At 51.1% G+C, this 13,227-nt stretch overlaps 1 protein-coding gene across 2 annotated transcripts in view; it reads right to left on the minus strand.

Moving 5' to 3' along the window:
• Positions 1–13,227, minus strand: part of rgs12a (regulator of G protein signaling 12a) — a 42,314-nt gene that overhangs the window by 2,236 nt on the left and 26,851 nt on the right. The window contains exons 8-17 of one of the 2 annotated variants that reach the window (XM_079758462.1): positions 12,096–12,278; positions 11,518–11,668; positions 10,959–11,056; positions 9,783–9,989; positions 9,091–9,164; positions 8,687–8,813; positions 7,516–7,612; positions 6,925–6,986; positions 6,227–6,338; positions 5,482–6,039 (exon numbers count right to left, since the gene is read on the minus strand). In XM_079758462.1, coding sequence (XP_079614588.1) covers positions 5,482–6,039; positions 6,227–6,338; positions 6,925–6,986; positions 7,516–7,612; positions 8,687–8,813; positions 9,091–9,164; positions 9,783–9,989; positions 10,959–11,056; positions 11,518–11,668; positions 12,096–12,278 — 1,669 coding nt within the window. Of the gene's footprint in view, positions 1–5,481; positions 6,040–6,226; positions 6,339–6,924; positions 6,990–7,515; positions 7,613–8,686; positions 8,814–9,090; positions 9,165–9,782; positions 9,990–10,958; positions 11,057–11,517; positions 11,669–12,095; positions 12,279–13,227 lie in introns of both variants that reach the window. The other variant, XM_079758461.1, reaches the window with a different exon arrangement.

Here is a 13,227-nt window from a genome sequence, read left to right on the forward strand (position 1 = left end):
GTGAGGGGAGTGCCTCCGGATGGGGTCGCCTCTGCTCAGACTGTTTAGAATCACTGAAGAACTCACTGACTTTTTGCGGGTTTTAACGGTTGTGGATCCATTCCGGGGGTGAAGGGCAGAATCTTAACACGGGGGGGGGGGGCGGGGACACACACACATAACACTCCAGGGGATAAAGTACCTCTTTATAAGTGACCAGGGGTGATTCACCGTCACATAAACACAGCTGGTGAGATCCTCACTGCTGCGGAGTTACCCCCATGTTCCCATCATAGTGGGCTGTTGGGGGGTGGGGGGGGTTTCCTCTGAGGTTCATGATTGCATTTGATTCAGCTTTTGTGCGATTGGGGTCACATACGAAAACAGTATGCAAGAATTAATTGCAATTATCAGCAGCAAACCACGTTCTGCTGCTGGTTAATTGATTAATCATTGGGGCTCCAGTGGAGTGCCCCGAAAAGTAGACACAGATAGACACACTCTCTGATAAGCGGATCGGATAATATGTCTGTCTGTCTGTCTGTCTGTGTATATAATAAAATAAGGTGCAGACTGTGCCCCAGTGACACAGCTACTGCTTCTAGAAAGCTCATCACCGGATGTGAACAAGTCGCGTTGCCCATTAGACATTTCACTCCTTTAGCTTCTTGTCACACGGTATCTGGGCCCGACAGCAGTGTAGGCCTACAGCAGATGTCTTAGAATGTCAGAGTCCCCCCCACCCCCTCTGCAACCTGTTTACATTAAGCAGAGTCAGGAAACCCCAGCTCTCAGAAGTGAAGCAGCTACGGATACGTACAAGATGAACCACTGCAGCCCACTCTGCTGCACCGGTTCCAGACTGGTTTTGCACTGATTCTGGAATATTGTTCTGGACGGGTTCTTGACTAGGGTTCTGTACTGGTTCTGGGCTACGGTTCTGTGCTGGTTCAGGACTGGTTCTGGACTGGTTCTAGACTAGGGTTCAGGACTGGTTCTGGACTAGGGTTCAGGACTGGTTCTGGACTGGTTATGGACTAGGGTTCTGCACTGGTTCTGGACTACGGTTCTGCGGTCCTGGACTGGTTCTGGACTACGGTTCTTCTGCGAGTGATAAGAGGGGGGCAATGTGTTGGCAATGTGAGACTACAGAATGCGGCATGCCATAAAGTGAATATAGTTTAAATAGTTCTTCCCTTAATGTATTCCTAATGGACGTAACCCCCACTCATAGCAACAAGGAACATTTGGAAAACTTTAAGAAACTGCTGTCTTAGTGAGAGCCTAAATGAGGCTGTCGACTCACTAATGCGTCTTTGTTTCAATAAAAAATGGAGAAGTTAACAGTGGCTTGCTGAACCTTGACCTGAACTTGAACCTGGTCTTCATTTTTAATTCCGGTTCTTATGATCTCAGGCTTGGTGAGGTCAGGCATGCCTAGATCACATTGTATACATATTGGCTGTTTTCATGGACCAACTTTGTTCAGACTCATATCAGAAAGCAGGGTTGAGGTTTTAACCTTGTCATAGACCAGGGCTTGGAACATTATCATATAAGAAGCGGAATTACTTTAAATTTTTCCTAGTTAGCAGCGCCACAGAAAGGATTGCATATTTATCATTCAGCCTTTTTAGTGAATATATTTATTCATTACACATTAGACATTCCCCCTGAGGCAGGAATGAATGATTATCATATTCCCTTACCCAGCATTTCATTATCTACTCTGTAGATTGTGCTAGATAGATTTTTTATTTGACATAGAAACTGCCCTAGCTATGTGGTTTTCTTTAATCTGAATGTATCCAAGAAATATATTCATAAAATATTTTGCTAACATTTTTTTTTTGAAGAATCTATTTCCAGGCTTGTTGGTCGCAATCCACCACTGACCCGTTCATTGTTTCACAGAAGAACAATGCTGTGTCTTTACTCCCTCTAGTGGACATCTTCATCACTAGAGTAACACATCTTCCTTAACATCAGCGGGGATCTAAATGTCGTTGCAGGTTTATAGTAGATTAGTCATTAAGGTATGGCACGTAATAATGTAATTAATGGGTATTAATAATTGGAACCCGGCCCATCTGTAGTTTGGTATAAGGCAATCGTTGACTTTGTTTGCTTAATTACAGTTATAAGGCTATTGATTGACTATTTTGAAATTATTCATTATTTAAAATCTAATCAGCGACTGCCTCAATTTTTGCTGTCAATATTATAATCATATAATATATAATTATAATAAGGTCACGCTTCACAGAATGGGACGCGCTGTATTGCTCGACGTGTATCAGCCATCAGAGGGCGCCCTTGTACCGACAACACTTAACTTAGTCCCATCGTTTGTCTCCATGCCAATAGTGAAGAATATACCATCTAATCGGTGAACCTTCGAGTTGATGTATGCATAAGCGCTGGTCTCCCTCTTACAAATACATTTTATAACTCTAGGCTCAAACCCAAATTGTTAAAATATGATATTTGTTATATTCCAAACTACATTTCCCACTGAGTGAGACATAGTGCCCACTGTACGCCGAGGGAATGGAGCCGTTTGACTCATCGCGTCTATTTCTGTGTTGACATAAATAACAAATAACCAAGGACATTGGAGCAGCACTATTTACAGGCTCTATATATCTCACGCTAACTCGCCGTCGTGGATAAGGTAACCATGGTTGCGGCTGGCGAGCAAGGCTCCGGCAGACGCTCTTAGCAACCAGGAGAGAGAGATGAGCTACCGCGGTACAAGTGGCTTTTTATTTATTTATTTTTATCGACTTCCATCCGCATCAGCGGGTGGACATATTACCTTACACGAGGGGCTTGCCTATTCACTAAAGCAGAGCCATGAAAAGGTCAGGCACCCAAACCTGGCCCGATGTCAGCCTTTTCAATTCAGGGCTGCTGTTCGTTCAAGTGTGATGGTTGTGTGGGTTGAATGAGTCTCGCGCCCGCACACACACATCCATCGAAGTGGTTTTTAGTGGACATTTGTTTCGAAGAAGGGACACGTATTTGGATAGCTTGTTCTCCCTTCCCACCACCAACCCCACCTCCACCGCCTGGGTCCAGTAGTAGGTCTCCTCTGCTTCTTACTGAGTCACAACGTTGTCATCACTCTATTTTGACACAACTGACACGAGTCGGAGGAAAATCCCTCAAGCCAACCCCAACCCGTCCCCACATAAAAACAGTCAGATTTCCGTGCCAATCCCAACCTGATTCCCCAGATACACGGTCTTTAGTGCCGTTCTGTTGATTCTCTGATTCTCGCTGCCACTCAGCCTGTGGTTCTGTCCCCGGCCTGGCTCTTCTGAGTCGGGTTCGTACTAACCCCTCCCTCAGTGAACGAGTCAATAACGAACCCCCGTCCCCCACCCCCCACCCCGTCACTCTGGATTAGCCTGGGAACGAAAGCCACCAGTTTGAGTCGGACTAGAAACAACCAAAACAAACCGAAGGAAACCAACCCACCAGGCACTGGGAAACACGGAGCGAACAAGTCCACCTGCATGTTGTCTTAATGCTGCACCGGGAATACAATCAAATGAACAACAAACAAACCGAGGCCATGGAAGCCAGGCTCCAGCACATGGCAGGGAAGGATGCACACAGGGAGGGGGGGGGGGGGGCGGGGAATTAAGACGATAACACTGGACACACGCGCGCACATTACCCCAGCACCACGCCGATCCGCCGACACACAGCCACAAACATCACCACAGGCAGCCCAGCTGACGAGTAAACACTGCATTTTATCACACACGCAGCCGCACACACACACACACACACACACACACACACACACGGGCATGTAAGCAAGCGCTCAGATAAATACACTTGTGTGTGCGCACTGACACATACACACCCCAAGGGTACATTAAACATAGAACCTTGACAGTTCAAACACAGTGGAACACAAGAGAGGAACGCTAATAGCTTAGCCTGTAGGAGCAAACGCACGCAGACTGCCACAAAACACCCTCCACCACATATATACGAGAGAGAGAGACAGACACAGAGAGGGACAGACACAGAGGGAGAGAGAGACAGAGAGACAGACAGACACAGAGAGAGAGAGAGACAGAGAGCGAGAGAGACAGACACAGAGAGAGAGAGAAAGACAGAGGAAGAGAGAGAGAAATAGAGAGAGACGGTAATGAGTTGAGGAGACCAGAAGACACAAGGCAGAAGGAATCGAATGTCCATGCGGAGGAGGAGAGAAAACGGCGAGGGAGGGGGAGTTGGAGGAGGAGGAGGAAGAGGGGGAGGCGAGGGATGAAGAGGCGAGGGGGAGGAAGAGGAGGAGGAGGTGGAGGCAACGTAATCACGACCGTGTAAGAAGACAGACAAGGATGATTTCCATTTTCTCAAATGTTTATTCAAAATCTAAATCAAACACAGATACAGTGGAGTTTCAATGATTGGCTAAAACAGGAATCTAGATGAGTGGGGGGGGGGGTGTGAGGGGCTAGCAGCAGGAATGATGAGATGAGGATGGTTTGGAGGGGGAGAGATAGAGGAATACAGTCGTGCAGATCAACCAGGCCTAAAAGGCACAATGGGCACCTTCAGCAACCGACTAATTACGGCGGACATTTTTCGGAGGAAAACAAAACTACAAATGCAGCGATAGGACTTCGCCCGGCAAGACAGTCTGACGGACTGGTTTCAAGAGAAACAGAAGAAGTAGAAGAAGGGGGAAGAAAAGGTTGTTGGTTTTTCCCTCGACAGTGAGTGGAGTGTCGCGACGGGAATCAGAAAGGGGATGGAAAGAATGACAGAGTTTTGGGTCGGTCGACGAGGAGGCGTTCAGAACCGACGGGGAAGACAACGAGGACTCATTTCAACCGTCTCGGGTCTCCAGTGTCGCCGAGCCACAGGGAGAGGGCTGAGGGTGCACTCGGACATGCTGTAGAGGATCAACACTAGTCTGCCATTTCAGAATCCCCCTCCGCCTTACAGATGCGTCGCTCACAAAGCTGGGAGCTTCAATGTCTTTCTTTATTTCTATTTTTTGTGGTTGAGAATACTGTCGAATATCGGATTACTCACGCCATTGGTTCAAATGCACAACACATATTGAAGGGAGGGAGGGGGTGAGGGGGGGGGGGGGGAAATACAAACACACACACTCTCAACATAAACATATTTTTAGGTTCACTCACACGTACCAAAGTCAAGGGCTGCTGGCTCATATATTCTATACGGCATCTCTAAAAAAAAAAAAAAATGGCAGGAAACTTTGGATATTTGTACACGGGGACGAATATATACACACATCGCTATCAACAGTTGTTATAAAAAAAAAAAAACAGGCACCGATCATACAAAAAAATGTGTGGAGTGAACCGAGGGGATGAACCACACACACAGAGGGGGGATAAAGTGCATGAACAACAAACATTAAGTAGAGGGGGCGTCGTCACCCTAACAACAACAACAACAACAACAACAACGTCAACGAACAGTGTGGTCAGACGGGAGGGGTACCTGTTGCGGCGGTGGTGATGGGGGTGCAGGGCGGGGGAGGGGTGAAGTTGGCCTCCGGCAGGCTGCGGTCGCAGGGGGGCGAGGCGGCGCCGCCCGGGGGCGGCGAGGGCGGCAGCAGCGTGCTGTTGGGGCTGCTGATGTCGCCCTCGCCCGTCAGAGTCAGGTCCTCCTCCACCGTGCGCAACCCCCGCGGCGGGGGCTCGGGCGGCCGGGCGATGGGCGACAGGTGGGTGCCGAACGGCGGGTGGCGCGGCAGCGGCAGCAGGGCCCGCCGGGAGGGCCCAGAGTGTCCGTTGGAGCCCCCGGCGCCGGGGCAGGGGCCCGGTCCCAGCGGGGAGTCCAGGCTCTCCGAGCGCAGGCTGGAGCCGAAGGGCCCCCGGGGGCCGTTCTCCCGGCCCCGCTGGCGGGCGGCGGCGTCGGGGGTGGAGGCGGAGGATGGGGAGGAGGCGGGAGGGGCCAGCCGCAGGAAGTCGGGCAGCACCAGGTCCTCCTTGCTGAGGAGGCCGCGCTGGTCGTTGGCGCGGCTGCTCTGCGCGCGGCTCAGGAGCTCGAAGAATTCTGGGGAAACCCGGAAAAAACACGTCCGTCGTCATCGACCCTGTGTCACCCCCCGGCCCGCGGCCGGAGAGGCGAGGAGGTTAGTCCCGCAGCCAAGCAAAAGGAGGAAGCCTCGGAGAAGCGCCACCAAACCACACACACCAGACACCACCGACAGAGAGAGGGGGGGGGGGGGGGGGGGCTTTACCTTCCGCCTCGTCTATATTAATCTTTTTCTGCTTGCGTTTCTCCCCGGGGAGCGCGGCGTCGGCTCCGCCCGCCCTCAGGGAGAAGTCCTTCCCTGAGGGCCTCTCGTCGCCCTGCAGACGCAACAAGGACAACGGCGCCGTTAGCGGGTGGGGGGGGGGGGGGGGGGGGGCCAGCCGGGTGAGGGGAGAGGGAGGGGCTTGGATGTTCGCGACCCACCCCCCCCATATTGGTGTCTCCTGCTGCTTTGCGGTCTCCAGAGTGTCTTTTCGGTGACGACCCCCCCCCCCTGCTACTTGTAGTCAGCCGCTTCTTTCCAACGTCGGTGACGAGCCGTGTTCGCGTCATTAGCATCCTGCGATTAGCATTCTGCTATTAGCATTCCGCTATTAGCATCTTGCATGCTCTCCGCCGACGAGTGCTTCAAAGAACTCACACGCTGACAAAAGCTTCGCGGGGAGAGCCGCCCAGCGATAGCGGCAGCCGGTGTTAGCGAAGAGGAATAAACAAATAACGAAGGAGATAAGCAACACCGTTTTGTGTTAATAAAAGATGGCCGCTCGTAGAGGCGGCGGGAATGTTGAGGAAGGAGCGGCAGAGCAAAATTAGTCCCACCATGACCAGGATGCGTTTAGGTTCTGGAAGGTTAAGGTGGAGCGAGAGCCAGGGGGAGGGGCAGGAGGAACTTGGGGTACTGACCGTGGCAGACAGGCTCCTGGTGGGTGGGTAGCCTTTTAGGGAGCTGGACTTGGGCTTGGACTCTGCTGGGGAGGGGAACCAGGGATGGAGAGGAGAGAGAGAGACAGCGAGACAGAGAGAGAGAGAGGGGGATGGAGAGAAGTGAAAGAGAGAAAGAGAGAGAACAAGAAAGATGGGGAAGGAGAAGGAGAGGGATTGAAGGAAAGATGTAGGGAAGGAGAGGGAGAGAAAGAGATGTGTAAAGAGAAGAAGAGAGAGAGGAAGAGAGATGTAAAGAGAAAGAGAGGGAGAGAAAGAGATTTAAAGGGAAAGGGACGGAGGGAGAGACACAGAAAGAGAGATGGGGAAAGAAGGAAAAAGGGATAAATAAAATCATGTCAATCAAGGATTGGTCTGGGAGCATTCCAAGACACACATAGCAGGTCTCTGGGGCCGCAGTGTGTGTGTGTGTGTGTGTGTGTGTGTGTGTGTGTGTGTGTGTGTGTGTGTGTGTGTGTGTGTGTGTGTGTGTGTGTGTGTGTGTGTGTGTGTGTGTGTGTGTGTGTGTGTGTGTGTGTGTGTGTGCTTCTGTGCTCCGGGGGTCTCTCATACCTTTCCCGGAGGCCGGGTCCGCCCTCTCCAGGACCACGCGGAGGCCGTCCAGGCTGGAGATGGGGGCTCCCAGGTCCAAGGGCTGGCTCTCTCCGCTCTGAGAGGCAGAACACCCAACCCGGTGAGCAGAACAGAACAACAGTCCCTGGTGTCTCTCTGGTCTAGACGCCTCCCTCATTAAACCAGCCCGGTGTTCCCTCGGGAGGGCGGGGGGGGGAACCTCCCTGGTTTCCACACGTTGACCTCGCCCTCCTTTGATGTGTTGCATTGTGGGCGAGGCGACTGGTGCACGGGCTACTGTTGCGATACAGTGGAAGAGGGGCATAAACCCTCCCACGGGGCCAGGAATAAACCCTCCACAAGCAGGGATATTTGGGGTTGAGGTTGGGGAGGGAGGAGGAGGCATGTTTGAGGAGTGTCGTCATTCATAATTATAGACCGGCTGATCCGTCTTCAGAGGCATGGAGAATGAGAGAGGGAGGGAGAGAGAGAGAGAGAATGAGAGAGGGAGGGAGAGAGAGAGAGAGAGAATGAGAGAGGGAGGGAGAGAGAGAGAATGAGAGAGAGAGAGGGAGAGAGAGAAAGAGAGAGACAGAAAGAGAGAGAGAGAGAAAGAGAGAGAGAAAGAGAGAGAGAGAGACAGAGAGAGACAGAGACAGAGAGAGAGACAGAGCGAGACAGAGAGACAGAGAGAGAGAGACAGAGAGAGAGAGAAAGAGAGAGAAAGAGAGACAGAGCGAGAGAGACAGACAGACAGACAGACAGACAGAGCAAGAGCGAGACAGACAGAGAGAGAGACAGACAGAGAGAGAGAAAGACAGAGAGAAAGAGAGACACAGACAGACAGACAGACAGACAGACAGACAGACAGACAGACAGAGCAAGACAGAGACAGAGATCGAGACAGACAGACAGACAGACAGACAGACAGACAGACAGACAGACAGACAGACAGACAGACAGACAGACAGAGAGAGAGAGAGAGAGAGAGAGACAGACAGACAGACAGACAGACAGAGAGAGCTAACCACAGAGCAGTGCTAGGGCAGGGATGCGGTTGCCTGTGACACTCCACCCCGGCCGGTGTATAGTCTACCACTCAGACGACACACAGGAGGCCTGAGGCTTCTCCTCAGAACAATAAACCCCAGCCACTCGGTACAGAACTCACTATTTTGGCCACCAGGTCGCTGAGGTGGAGGCCGTACTTGGCCACCACGGGGCGGAGGACCTCCGTCACGGGCTTGGTGGGCTTGGCCTTCAGGCCCACCGAGCGGTTGATGGGAACCAGGTCCAATCTGCCCAGGGGTCGGGAGGAAAATAAATAAATATAGGTTTTATTTCAAAGTGGTGATATGTATATTTGCATATATGTTTACATTGCTGCTTTGATTCCGATAAATATATATATTTATTTGTTTTACTCTTATTAATACATTTAAACTCAAATCAGTGAATATAAACTTTGTTAAATGTTGTGTTATGTAGTGGCCCCCACATTTCCATCTATATTGTTTTCGTGCCTAGACTGCCTGGCAAAAATAAAATGAAATGAAAGTGGTGGCCTGTAAATACCTGAACAAGGTGCGTTTCTCCATGCGTATGTCACGGGCGCTCAGAGTCATGCAGTCCTGGTCCAACACTAACGGCTACGGTGACACAAAAACACATGGACAACATTGCGGCACAATTTATATGAATTTATACGGATTTATGAAAGATCCCCTGAGATGTTGAATTCCCCCGGTACGAGATGTTCAGACGCTGAGGGTGAACAACAATGCTAATTCCAAGTGCTCCAAAAGAAGTCAAATTTATCTCACCCAACTGAGGATTAGAGCTATTTACGGCTCAAAAGGGGACGGCTTTGGCAAGATTACAGTATTTGAAAGTACTACATGTACAGAGGTCATTCATGGCTCTAGCGTCTGTTTTCTTCCCTTTCTCCTTCACATTAATCGAATAATGCACATCCTGTCCCTAAAAAGACTTCTCCAATACACATGGAGTTAAAGCACCAGATCAGAGAGAGGTCTTTCGACATGGGAGGCTGCGTTCCTCTTAGTTCTCAGTTCTTACTTGTTTGGGGTTGGGCACATCACACATCATTGTAAGGGCTCAGGGTGTTCCAGAGTACAAGTGATTCATTCGTTTCACAGCAAAGAAAACCTGTCCCACTGATTACTTTCATGTTCTTCCGTAAAAAAAAAAAAAAAAAAAGAGTCAAATCTTTATCAAACACCAAAATCCCTGTCTCTCTCGCCCACCTTCTCCCCGCCCACGAGGAAGAGGTCCACGGCGGCCATGTTGACGGCCATGTTGTGGCAGAGGTCCCTAAGGACCTCCCGGATGGTGGCCCCGCCACGCAGCACCACCACGGAGCAGGAGCCGTCCGGCAGGGTCACGCTGCACTGCTTCTGGGGCCCGGGGCCCGGGGCCCGGTCCCAGCCCGCCACCGACTGACGGTTGTCCGTCTGTGGGGTGAAGAGAAGGGGAGGGAGGATTGGAGACTGGGGGCTGCTGCTGAGTTTGTGTGTGTGTGTGTGTGTGTGTGTGTGTGTGTGTGTGTGTGTGTGTGTGTGTGTGTGTGTGTGTGTGTGTGTGTGTGTGTGTGTGTGTGCGTGTCCCCCTGTATGACCTCATCCAACGTTGTTCTTTCGCTGTGTTGTGTATTTTGCTTCGAACTGTTTGTGAGGCATCGTGAGTTTGTAAAAAAGGGTTAGGGTTAGGGTTAAACTCTTTTTGGGTTAGGGTTAGGCTTACACACCAACACCTTCTTTTTAACCCTCTGTAAAATATTAACTAGTAAGCAAAACTATTCTAGTAAATACTGTGTAACCATCATTTATAACTATTATTAGTGATGGTTTCTTGGTTCGTTGGAGGAGGATCGTCACCATCTTCAACAATGAAGAAGCATACATCCCATTGGCTGATGATGCTGTGGTTGCAGTAGTATTGCATGCAATGTTTAAGTTTACATCTGAAGGGGAACTTTCGGCATTCCACAGCTATTCTCCTTGTCTACAGCGGGCAGATATTTAGTTGTTTTTGTGCAGTGTTTACATTTTGGCGTCGCTTCAACGTTAACTAAAGACTTCGATGGTTCACAACCTCACCCCCCGAAGCGGTTCTCTCTTTGAGACGGAGGTGTCTCCGGAGCAAGCCGAATCAAAAGTCTACAAGTGATGCTCTGTCCACGAAGGGATAAGGGCACTTTAGTATTCCGTCTTTTCCCTTCCAGCGTTTCAGTTCTGCGAGCCGTAAATATAGAACAGGTGGGTTGAGAGAGCGCGCGCCCACCAAAAAGAAAAAAAAAATAAATCAAGCCAACAACTCTGGAGTCTTTTATGAGGTTCTGCGCTACGCTACGGCCTTCTGCCCGCCATCCAGTTCCTCTCTGTGTTGCCATGACGACGCCACCTGGACGGGGGTGTTCTCACCTCCAGCTTGCCGGCAGAGCAGGAGGGGGTCAGCTCCATGCTGGTACCGGAGGACAGAGAGCCCTGGGACTCCCTCCGGCCGTTACTGCCCCAGTAGTCTGAGGATCACACACACACACACACACACACACACACACACACACACAGTAGCGCATTAATACATCTGCAAAGCTGGGGGGGTTAAGAAATGAATCAACCAATTAAACACCCCTGAGAGGTCAGACAAATCAATAACAGGGCTGGCGTTGAGTTAAATATTAACAATGGCAATAGTGACGAGGATTTCATTATGATGATGATGCTGATGATGATAATAAAATTAAAACAGTGATGAACATGATGATCGTAATAACATTGTAACAATAGTAGTGATGAAGATGATGATGATGATGATGAGAGATGATGACGACGACATAACAATAGCGAGGATGCTGAAGATGATCATCATAATCGTAAAATAACTATAGTGATGACGAAGACTATCATATAAACACAACGCGGTGATGCTGCTGATCATGGCGACAGGACGGGTGGGGGGGGGGGGGGAGGGGGGCCTCACCGAGGTTGACGTCGCCGATGTCCTTCTTCTTGGGGCCCTTGCCGAAGCTGCGGTTGCGGGACCAGGAGAAGAACATGCCGCGCTTCTTGTCGGCGCTCTCCCCCTGCGCGTCCTCCGTCATGGAGCGCCCCGTCCGCGGCCTCCTGGCCTCCTATGGAGAGGGGGGGGTTGGGGGGACAGCTTCATGGTTAGGATCAGAGGGTCTCGGGCGGGCTTGGATACCCTCGTAGGTGACGTCATGACGAACGGCGGTCCCAAACTGTGGACTCCGAGACCCCCCTCGGCTCGGAGACCGTGGCGGCCACGCCCAGACCCTCATAGCTGATGTCCTATTGGTTGTCTCCGAGCCCCCCACCGGACCCTCATAGGCGATGTCCTATTGGTTGTCTCCGAGCCCCCCACCGGACCCTCATAGGCGATGTCCTATTAGTGGTCTCCGAGAGCCCCCCCTGGCCCTTAAAGGCTGTGTCCTATTGGTGGTCTCCGAGACCCGCCCCTGGCCCTCATAGGCGATGACCTATTGGTGGTCTCCAAGCCCCCCTGGGCTCTCTCTCTCTCTCTCTCTCTCTCTCTCTCACCTTCTTGGGCGTGGAGAGGCCAGAGCGCTCGGAGCTGGCACTGTGCTTTGAGGGCGCCGGGCTGCAGGGGATCTGGTAGGGGTCCGGCAGGGAGCGGCCCTCCACCTCGGCCAGCATGCACTCCTGGTACAGGGAGGACTTGAGGAAGCGCGAGTAGCTGTCGAACTTCATCAGGTTAAAGATCTGCGGGGGGGGGGGGGGGGGGGCGGGAGGGGGCGAGCCAGGCAGGGAGAGAGAGGGAGGAAGGGGGAGAGAGAGAGAGAGAGAGAGAGAGAGAGAGAGAGAGAGAGAGAGAGAGAGAGAGAGGGGTGGGGGGGGGTGGGGGAGATGGGAGAGAGAGAGGGGGGAGGAGAGAGAGAGAGACAGAGAGGGAGAGAGAGAGAGAGAGAGACAGACAGAGAGAGAGAGACAGAGAGAGACAGAGACAGAGAGAGAAAGACAGAGAGAGAGAGAGACAGAGAGAGACAGAGAGAGACAGAGACAGAGAGAGAGAGATGGAATTATTATCAATTCAAAAAGGTCTTGGTGGAATCAAATATGGGGCTCCAAAGCAAAGTTCAATAATGATATGTGGATTCTAGGAAGAGCGTTCTACATTAAAAACACGTATTATAAATTTTCAGGGGTTTAAAAATCCATCTTCATTTTGCCTGCACACAAAAAGGGAGGGAAGGAGCAGAGAGAGAAGAGAGAGTGAGAGAGGTTGGATTAAGGGAGTTGAGGAGATGAATGAATGGAGGGAGGCAGGGCGGCTGGAAGTGGTCTTAACATATGGTGATGAGTGCTGTTATGACAGGTGTCCTAACATTGCACAAGCGGCTTTGTTTACGCGCAGGTTGAAGATACACAGGCCTGCCATTAAAACACGTTACCCTACCTTTATGTGTTTCTACAGGCGTGCATGACCGAGGCGCACGTGTGGTGTGGGTTGAGTGTGTGTGTTTGTGTGTACACACAGCAGTGTGTGTACCGTGTGGGAGTGTGTGCCAGTTTGTGTTTATCTCTCTCGGGTAAAACAACCCACGCCCCGGTGTAAATAAACTCAGATGGTCAGCAGGAAGAAATATGCAATATGCTCGTTTACAGTGAGTGAAGGACGACCACAGAATGACTCCATCACCCCACCATCCCT

The sequence above is a fragment of the Pollachius pollachius genome (genome assembly GCF_949987615.1).
Source record: "Pollachius pollachius genome assembly, chromosome: 20".
Taxonomy (NCBI): domain Eukaryota; kingdom Metazoa; phylum Chordata; class Actinopteri; order Gadiformes; family Gadidae; genus Pollachius; species Pollachius pollachius.